The 10337-nt window shown below is 40.5% G+C and overlaps 1 protein-coding gene across 1 annotated transcript; it reads left to right on the top strand.

Moving 5' to 3' along the window:
• The first annotated feature begins 393 nt into the window (after window positions 1–393).
• On the top strand, window positions 394–9699 carry ATP6V1D (ATPase H+ transporting V1 subunit D). Its single transcript, XM_062578110.1, has 9 exons — window positions 394–503; window positions 2410–2527; window positions 3713–3792; window positions 5099–5166; window positions 5885–5929; window positions 6420–6523; window positions 6952–7018; window positions 8216–8294; window positions 8931–9699. The coding sequence occupies exons 1-9, from the start codon at window positions 463–465 to the stop codon at window positions 9070–9072; spliced, it is 744 nt and encodes a 247-aa protein (XP_062434094.1). The 5' UTR covers window positions 394–462; the 3' UTR covers window positions 9073–9699.
• The last annotated feature ends 638 nt before the right edge of the window (window positions 9700–10337 follow it).

Genomic DNA, 10337 nt, shown 5'->3' with positions numbered 1-10337 from the left:
CCCCGCCCCGCCGGGTCCTAGAGTCCCCTCGCCGAGAGGGGAGGGCGGAGGCGTGTGGGTCGCAGGGCTCGCTGTAGGTCTCGCGCTGAGCTAGAACGGCCTCGGAGCCTGCGGGCCGCGGGCGCTGAGAGCGAGATGCCCGTTTAAGAACCACAGAGTCAAAGACTTCCTGGCGGCACAAACAGGCCTGGGAGCAAATTATGTCTCTCTCTGCCTTTCCTCCCCCGAAGAGCACCATTGGCTCCCGGCGGGCACGTGACCACGAGGGAGGTGCGGGGCCGCCGCCGGCCTGCTGCAGGGGGCGGGCGCCCCCATCCGGGCTGCGCCCGGCGCCTCCGGCCTCCCCTGGCGGCCGCGGAAGGGCGGGGCGGGGCGGGGCTGCGCAGGTGCCGCGTGACGCGAGCGCGCGGCGCGGCGCGGCGGCAGGAGCGGTCCGGCGGCGCTGCCCGCCCGCCCGCCGCCATGTCGGCCAAGGACCGCATCGAGATCTTCCCCTCGCGCATGTGAGCCTCCGGGCGGCCCGACCGGGCCGGGGGGTGGGCGCGGGGCGGGAGGGGCCCGGCACGGCCCAGGGGAGCGGCGGCGGCTGCCATCGCCCGTGCCGCAGGGCGCGGGCAGCCCGGCGCTGTTTCCCCCGTGAAGCGGCTCTCTGGGCGGGTGGAGACGGCGGTTTGATCCTCCCGCTAGTTCGTCGTCTGCGGGTAGCGCAGTGCCAGCTCCGGCGGCCGCCGGGGCTGTCGCAGGGGCCCGGGCCTAGGCGGAAGCAGCGGCCGGCGGCCTTACTGCGCAGCGACGGCCGACTTTGGGCGTAAAAACGACCGATTTGCAGAATATGCGTGTGAGAAAAAGAGCACGGATCAAACTGGGTTCTCCGTTCTCTTCTGTATGGTGGACACTGGTGTGACTGGTGTGGCAGCAACTGTTTTCAAGGGGTTGGCCAGAAAGAGTTAAGAAAATAAAGGAAGTCTAATCTGTAAACTGCAGTGGAAAATCAAGTAATTTTCCAGACCCTGACAGCAGACTATTTGTCATGAAGTCAGATGTCTGTTGATGAGGCTTGGAAAGCGGCCAACGTTAGAATGAACACAAATGTTTAAAATCGAGATGCTATTAAAATTGTAATAGTGCTGTTTAGTTTCTCTTCAGAGCTCCCCAAGATAGAGGGACTTTGTTTTAAAGTGAAAAGCTGTTTCACATATTACATAAAATTGGGTTGATGCCTGAGATGTCGTTTTGTGGGCTGATACATCATTGCAGCAAGTAGGTGGTGATGTACAAGGGCTTATTTACAAGCCTTTTTTTCAGAGGACGGTGTTAGACCAATAATGTGGCTGATATTTGGATATGGAAGTAAGTTAGGGCAATAAAAGAAAAGTGGCCTTCCTCTCTGCCTCTGGAACAAATCTTTTTGTTAACTGACAGAACAGGATTTTCAAAATCTTTTTAAATCTTTCTAAAAGGTTTTCCTGATGTAAATCTCTTCTGTACTGGGCGTGATCACTTGCAGAAACTGCTCTGTCTTCTTTATAGTAAACAAGACTTTGTTTAATGCATTCTCAGAGCCTGTGAAATCTTGCTTGAAGTAGAAATCGAACCAGTCTCTGACAGGTGGTGAACAGAGCAAGTGAGTTAGTGCAAGGTGGTAGCATGCCAGAGCCAGTTGCAGTTTGTTATGAAAGTAAAGCTACCTTTTTATTCTTTGACCTTGTTTTTTGTCATGAACATTTAGAAAAGACTCACTTTTTTTTTTCCAGTTACAAGCATCTTGTAGACATAATGAAACTATTCTCCTAATATACCTGTAAAATAGAGGAAGTGCAGGCAGAATCTTAATTATACTTATTTTTTCCGAGGTCAGAGAGGAAGTGTGCAAGCTACTCCTTACACAGAGTTGTCTTGAGTGTTGTCCTTTGCGTAGTAGTTGTGTGTACAAAGCAGTAACTTAAGTTAGCACAACTTGTGCTTTTTGTAGTATAGCTAATGTCATTTTAGTTAACCTAAATAAAAAAATTACTCAAACTAAATTACTGTTCAGCAGTAGAGCGAAACAGGGATCCTTCACTTACCAGATCTGCCTCAGAATGGTTCATTTGTGGTAGCTGTCATCAGGAAAAATGAAAACTCATTTGCTATTATGGAGGGGCTGAAAAATAACTTTTCAATTTTCCATGATATTCAACTTTACAGATACTAAACTTTTAATCCTCATTGATGGGGAAGATAAAAGGTCCCTTGATTTTAAATGGAAAAATAGAATTCTTTCCTGAATTGTCCACCTGGGTTTACTTCACTGATTCTTCTTAGGTGCTTCATAATTCCTGTCATGTCCATGTCAGAAAACTTGTTTTGACTTTTTCCTTATCCCTTTGGACGATGTAGGATCTTTTTGTTTCTTCCTTTGTTTAACAGGGCTCAGACCATCATGAAGGCTCGTTTGAAAGGAGCCCAAACAGGCCGTAACCTCTTGAAGAAAAAATCTGATGCTTTGACACTTCGATTCAGGCAGATCCTTAAGAAAATTATTGAGGTAGATAAACTAGAATTTTCCTGTGTTTGGCTCACTCTGTTTGAAAGCTATCTGTCAGTTGTACATTCCCATTCTGCTAACTTTATAAGGTAGGCTGGAATGTAGTACAACTGTGTGGATGACCTGTGTTTTATAAGCAAGGCTATTGAGGACAGGTGAGCAGAAGTGTATTTTCCTGGCCTCAATTGTACTGAAATTCTGTAAGACTTAATATTCCTCACCTCTTTCCAAACAGTCCTAGACTCTGCTTTCTTTTAAATCTAGAGTTCCCTACTGCATCTTCTACATTATAGGGGATTTGGTATGATGGTGCTAAATATGTAGGAGTGGATTTAATGTGTTCTGTGGTACTATTTTTGTTGCTTGAGAGGACACTGCAGATTTGTTTCTTGCGTGACTGGGTACACCAGGAAGTAGGGGCAAGAAGTTTCATCCAGATGGAATTTCTTCCTTCATGAAGAAATGCCATGTCCTCTTTCTTGTGCTCTTTGCAGCACAAGTGACAAAATCTAAAATACTCAGTAGAACCCAGTATCCCTTGTTCTGTTTTCCCGTACTAGATGGGATTTGTTTGTACTATTTTGACTGGTAATGCTACAGATGGCATGGTTAGCACTAGTACTTTGTTATGGTGCTTTAGACAAGCTCTTGGCACTCTTATGTCTAGTTGCCTGTAGACCAAGAACAGCAGTGCACTGGCTAATACACAAAGGCTCTTGCTTCTGAGTAGCATGTTTTTTTTTAGCCACAAGGGGTTGAAATGTGTAAAAATTGGAAAACTGAAGCAAGAGGAGAGAGCAGCTTCAGTAAGCTGTGTAAATCTGGATGCTGAACAACAACTTAAGAAGTCTTTTATTATTCAGTACAATATCAAGTAAGAGTGTTTTCCCACTGTGCCATTATGTTGTTTGAATTAACCATCACCTAGTAGGATTTTTTGTTGATAGACAAGTCTTTTGCAGTTTTTTGAATTCTTACACTGAATCAAACAGCTAAAATACATATATATTTTTTCTTGCCAGTCACCTGGGAATTATGATTTGTGGTTTGAAAGTTAGCTTGAGATACAGGATTTTCTCTTTCTTAAATTCTGTATTATTTTCTCAAGGTTTTTAATTATCTATGCTACAGAAGGAGTAATGTGCCTTATATCTGATGCCTCCTCCTTCCTCCTCTTCTCCCCAGACTAAGTTGCTGATGGGTGAGGTGATGAGAGAAGCTGCCTTTTCGCTTGCTGAAGCAAAGTTCACAGCTGGAGACTTCAGGTAAGGATTGCTGAGCTTCCTTGTGGGAATCCTACACATGGGAAAGTGATCAACAAACTGCTGAACTCTCTTTTGGAAGAAAAGTAAAATTCTTATATACACTTTAAAAAGAGCAAATGAAGGCAGTGAGCTAGGTAGGACAGGATGAATGGGATAAATAAAGGTGGGAGACATCACTGCGGGAAAAAGATGATTTGTGTGATGCAAATGTCTATCCCTTTGGAAGTTAAACAAAGCAGAAAGATTAACAGGAATTACACAACAAAATACAAAACAACAAAACATACAACAAAAATACGTAGCAGAATCTAGGCTGTTTATTTTTTTCCCCCTTTGTTGTGGACTTATGGGCAGGATGGTAATCTCTTGCCTTACTACAGTTAATGAGGGGAAACAAATCTTTTTCCTCCACTGGGATATTTGTGTTGGAATAAATCGTAATTCTGCCTAGGGTGCTTGAGTAATCTATTTAACTGGAAATAGACTGTGTGCAATAAAGGTGGTGAGTTGTTAATGATTCAGTTTATAATACCAATTAATGGGGAAGAACCAAGTGATCAGACACAGTAGTGATCTGTATGCTGCTATAGGTACACAGCAGCCATAAAAGACTTTTTGCCCTTTAATTTGGACATAGTGCCCTTTGTTTTCCTGTCCTAACCAGCTGTACTGCTTAGCTATAAACAATAGTCAGATTCTGCCCTGTAAGCGAACTTCATTTCAGTAGAAGAGCTGGATACAGTGACCTGTTCTGGGAAGACATTAAGACACTTTAGAGTCCTTCAAGGCGAATTGCTGTAGAAACTTAGGTTTGTTATTTTGATAGAGTTAGTGAATAAACAAACTCATTACTGTTTTGAAAGAACAAATACATATGAACTCTTAAAAATGAAAATTTAAAACTTAAAAATGAACTTAAAAATTACGACTTCAGTTCGCATTTTAACCTTGAAATTCCTTTGCTTTTAGTGGAAGGAGGGTCTTATGGGTTTATTAGACTTAGTATTATTAAAATACTTTGAAGTAATTTGTAAGATAACTGGCTAGTTTTCAGATATGCTTTGTATACTTGATCAAAGGTGTTTCTAAAATAACACTTCCCAGACTCTTTCTTTTGCATTTCTGAACATTGTTGGAAACCCATTTGTTTCAAAGTTCTGTGCTAGCTTTGAGGTCTGCTCAGAAAACTAAGCTGAAAACTATCTTCAAATCTTTGCAGCAATTTGATAACTACTTCATTTTGTATGTAATGAATTAAAGAACTACTTCATCCTTCCAATTAAGATATACATTTTCTTTCTTACAGTACCACTGTGATCCAAAATGTGAACAAAGCTCAAGTCAAGATCAGAGCTAAAAAAGACAACGTAGCAGGTGACTTTTCCAGACTGTGGGTGTTCCAACTCATGAGGGATGTGAGGGAGGAGACTCTGAAATATGCTGTAGTATTTCCAAACACTGTCTCCTCCTCTTTGTTTCTTTTACTCATCTAACGGTAGGAACACTTGTAATCTACTAAGATTTTTACATACAGCAGATGAATTTTCATATTTAGTCACACTCATACTATTTTGTGAGAGGTATGTAAACTGCAGTCCAATTTCTAGATCAGCAAATAAAGCATAATGCCTATTGGGCTTTTTTTCCTCCTTGGGCACTAAAAACAGGTCAGGAAATCAGGAAATTAAATTTTAAAAAATTAACATCAGGAAATAAGAAGAGATCAGAATATAGCAAGAGTTGTCTATTAAGAAATCAAGAAAGATAAATTAAAATCAAATGCTCAAAGCATTCCTTAAGCATTGGGAAAACATTGCTAAACAGAAGCACAGGAAAATTGAATATACTTCATTGAATTTTATATTTATATGCCTATATCTCAATGAGATGTAAAGTAATATAGTTCTGAAGTTCTATTAAAAATGGCAGAACCAGCATGACTTAATCTTCCCAATCTATATGTCAAGATTTTGAAAACAAAGCTTCTGAGCTCATGTAATTCATTAGAAGCAAATGGGGTTAAAAGTGAGTTGTACTTAATAAATAAATAACACTTTCTCTTGCACTTTTTTTTGTTTTTTGCCTTTGCTAGGTGTAACCTTGCCAGTTTTTGAGCATTACCAGGAAGGAGGGGACAGTAAGTACAAAATGAGTATTTTATGTCTTTCAGGTACTTATAGCTACCCTATGCTAATAGAAAAGTATTGTCATGCCTTGCAGATAAATCAGTTTACAGTACAGGCATAGTAGTATGTATTTCCTCTATGGTGCTTTACCCATGTTCCTGTGACACAGAGAGGTTGTTATTAGGGACTATAGTGGATTTTAACTCCCTAAATCAGTGTGTTTTTCGGACTAGAGGAAGATTGGTCTTGATGACCAATTTTTAAGGTTAAGGTAAGGAGGTTTTTAAGACTGACAAAATCTTACTGCGGACATGCAAAACAATGACTTTTTAAATAAACCACTATCTAAAGAGATTTTTTTAATGGACCGAGACTTTACCTTGTCAGTTCCTGAGCCATCTTGTATCCCTGTAGTTTGTAAAATACTATTTTTTCTCTAGTAAGGAAACACCATGATAGCTTTAGCAACAGATACTACTTGATGTTTTTTTTTTCCCTCAGGTTATGAGCTGACCGGTTTGGCCAGGGGTGGAGAACAACTGGCCAAGCTGAAGAGGAACTATGCCAAAGCTGTGGAACTGCTTGTAGAACTGGCCTCCTTACAGGTTGATGGGAGGAAAAAAACTAGGGGGGAGAAAGAAGGGGTCTCTGGTTTCTCACGGTTCATAAATGAAAGTAAAGCAGTCTCAGTGATTGTAGCCTAGTGCTTTCAGCTGCACTATAATCCTTTAGTCTGTCGTAATACAAAGTTGCAGACCTTTTTCAGTCATAAAACTCGGTTATGCTACAGCTTCACTGATTTCATTAGTCAAGAATACAAAGAAGAAACTTTCTTCAGGGAGTTAGTATTTGATATAGTAGACTTGTAACTGCTAACTGCAGCATTCAGAAGTAATCTGTTAATAGGAAGAGCAGTGACATTAGTGGAAACTGTTCTGCTCCCATCAAGAATCTTGCCCATTTTATTTGTAGAATCAGTGAAAATGCCGAGTTTGTTCTGTTATGTATTAATTACTGAATATCTTTCCATCAGACATCCTTTGTTACTTTGGATGAAGCCATTAAAATAACAAACAGACGTGTGAATGCAATTGAACATGGTGAGTATTTTCCCTGTTGGGATGCATAGTATTTTTGAATCTCCTTACAAGATGGAGAGCAGAGTCCTGGAAGCTGCTCTTCTTCTGACTGCTTTCCCATTATAAAAGTTGATTAAACTGTGGCTGGTGTACACAGAGATAAATGAGTATGCAAACATGAGAAGAGACTTAGGAAGTCGCACTGAGTAGACTTCAAAAATGTATATTCTGGAGCGTCTGCCAGTCATCTTTTATTTACCTCGTCAAATCTGTTGACCAGAAACAAAAGGGAGGGATGTTGCTATGTGTTAAGATGTTCTAATAGCTATTTTGTAACATCTCCTAGTGTTACAGCTTTTGAAACTGGATTGGTGGTGTCCAGCCTAGAGGTGGTGACTTTCTGTTTTTGGATGGATGGCAAAGTAGCCATCTAGAGAGCAATTTTGGTTAAATTCAGGTTATGGGAAACAGAGTGGTCCTGATGTACGTTCTTTGGTATTTATCTTTGATACTTTGATCCAAATTCCTTATCCTTCATGTTCCTGTTTGTAAATTTGTCTCTTGCAATTTCTTAAGTATTATCCATGCACAATACTGCTGTGATTCCTTTTGTTGTAGTAATCAGGGTGTTTTGATTATTTCAAGTTTCTTTTTGAGTTGTTGACAGCTGGAATTTAATCACAATACACAGCTTATTTTAATAAATGATTCTAAACTGTCCTCTTCAATACAGTTTTCTGTAGATTTATTCCTTTGAATTTGCAGGTTTTTTTTGGTTATCACTCAACAAATTTCACTGTGGAAAAGGCTTTCTCTACAGCCTTTCAAAATTGGCAGTGTTGATAACAACTTTCCCCTTGAAAAGGCAGTTTTTGGCACATAGCCTTCAGAATTGCCCAGCTATTGTTCTAGAACTTTGTTTAATATTCCCTTGTGATGGTATATTTGAATATTTTCTTCATCATAGCTGGATGTGCTGGCTTTCTCAAACTAACTAGATCAGAATGTGATGGGTAAAAGTGCTATATATTAAACAGAAGTTTCTGACAATGCGATGGAAGAAGGTAGTGTTCTTTCAAATCCAGCTCACCTATTGTGGCTTTTTCTTTTTTTAAAAAAAAAGTAAACTTTAAATAACTATGCCAGCACTATATTAAAAAACTTCTCGCCTAATATAAATGCAGTCCAGCAACTTCCTTGTTTATATATTCTTTTTAGTGATTATTCCCAGGATTGAGCGTACCCTTTCTTACATCATCACAGAACTGGATGAAAGAGAACGAGAGGAATTCTACAGGTAAGTATCTAAAACAAGACAAGGCTGGTTTCTTTTTCTCAAATAGACCAAACTCCTTAGAATGCAGTTGAGAGAGAGCTATTCACTAAATATGTTAGTGAACACTGTTAAAAATGATCTGGTTCTTGCTGCATATTGAATTCCCAGAGCTGGGCAATCGGAGATCTGCAATTACTTGTCTCAAAGTTACTAACAGATCCCTTCCACTTGATTGTGCCTTGTAGCCTTTATTGTGCATCCAGAAGAATGAAGTATGTGAAGGTGCTCTGCTTTCAGGATGCCTCTTCCATGGATGTCTGTGTTTTAGGCTCCCTAAAGTGAAAATGTCAAACCTGAAATGGATTAAAGAATTGTCTTCATTCAAGAAAAACAGAGCAGCATAATGCCGTGCTTACAGTCAAAAATGTAATTCGGAGTTTGGATGAAAAAATGGGTTCATCTGCAAGGAAGATATTTTTTTTTCTTCAGGGGCAGCAGCTAGGCATAAGAGCCTTTTGCCATTTGTTATAGGATCTTCATTTCCTGGGGAGCTGCTTCAAGCAGCTTTATCACGTCCAGCTTGTATTGCATCTTTGCTGCTAACCTGTTTTACAAACACATCCTATTGTGTTCACTGATAAATCGTGTTGTTCACAGGTTAAAGAAGATACAGGAAAAGAAAAAAGTATTGAAAGAAAAATCTGAGAAAGAACGGGAGCTGCGCAGAGCTGCTGGTGGGGAACATGAACCTGCCAACCTCTTAGCGGAAGAGAAGGATGAAGACCTTCTGTTCGAGTAACCCAGCACAAATGTTATGTATGGGCGTTGGGGACCTAGAAGACAATGTCCAATTGCAATATTACTCTGAACATGTTGCCTCAGTGATATTTATGTCGCTTCTCAGTTGATGTATAAATCTGAGTTGACTGGATTGTGGATTTCTCCTGGGAGATTAGAAAGCTGTGAATTTGAATGCAGGTGCTTTACTATCAAGAAAGCCTTTTTTGTTGGTTTTAGTAGAGACTATCAAGAGTCCTTGTGTTCCTCCAGTTCTATTACACAGTAGGAATGAGTGTCCATACTTGTTCCTTTTGCAGGATGGCCTTGGATTCTCTATGCAGATTCCTTTCCAATTCCTCCCATTTCTACTATAACAGCAGAAACTGTTATTTGGGGAGGGAGATGCACACAAAGTTTCTGCTGTTAAACTATTGAAATTACTTAAAGCAGGTATTGGCACAGTTTGAAGTCAAATGTGAGTATAGGCCACTACGTTTTCTAATCCATTGATGAAATCCACAGTCTTACATGATTTATTTCTGTTGCACGATTGTTACCATTGGCCTAAAATGCCTATGGTTTTAATTAGAGGCTTTGCCAACTTGTGTACTGTCTGTGCTAGAAACAAGTAAAATTTTCAACTGTTGTTTGGTGTCTGGACCAAGTTGCTAGAGGATAATGGTCTTAAATGCTTCAAAACTGTAGTTTTTATTTCAAAATAATGCTGCTTCCCCTGCCCCCAACTTAAAACCTGCACTGAGCATCCCTTTACAGGTTATATCTATATTCACTTAATCTTGTTAGATAAGAAATCAAGGAGCAGTGACTCTTCTGCTGCATACAAACCAATTATGCTGCTGAAGTTGTCATTGCAACAGGTGGGCAAGCAGAGCAAGGTTAAACTTCTAGTCTATTCTTGCTCTTGTTCTTCATGGCCTGGGCTGATTAGGGAAGTCTAGGACAATGGCTGAGGAAATTAATTTCTGTAACACATTTCATAAAGTCTTTTTTGTAATTGCATGAAGCATTTCTTTTCTCTTTTGACGCTGAAAGCACCACAGCTGAATACTAAATCCAACCCTGCATGCAGGAATACAGGTCCAACTTGAAAGAGAGCCTTCTGCTTTTGATTTGTGTTGACCTCCCATCTAACGTTATTTTCAGGCCTGCATATGTTCTGCCAGAGACTTTCCTCAACAGCAACAAGATGATTAGTGGTGGGCAGGGGAAACTGCTTTGCCTTCCCCTGAAACCTTCCTTCAGCCAAGAGAAGTAAGGGAACGG

This window comes from Rhea pennata, chromosome 5, assembly GCF_028389875.1.
Source record: "Rhea pennata isolate bPtePen1 chromosome 5, bPtePen1.pri, whole genome shotgun sequence".
Taxonomy (NCBI): Eukaryota; Metazoa; Chordata; class Aves; order Rheiformes; family Rheidae; genus Rhea; species Rhea pennata.
This window is presented reverse-complemented; position numbering and strand designations above follow the sequence as displayed.

Excerpts from the sequence above, each read along its gene's own strand:
- ATP6V1D (XM_062578110.1), top strand. The coding sequence starts at position 463 with ATGTCGGCCAAGGACCGCATCGAGATCTTCCCCTCGCGCAT. Across the intron at positions 504-2,409 it reads GAGATCTTCCCCTCGCGCAT|GGCTCAGACCATCATGAAGG; the intron begins GTGAGCCTCCGG and ends TTTGTTTAACAG. Across the intron at positions 3,793-5,098 it reads TTCACAGCTGGAGACTTCAG|TACCACTGTGATCCAAAATG; the intron begins GTAAGGATTGCT and ends TCTTTCTTACAG.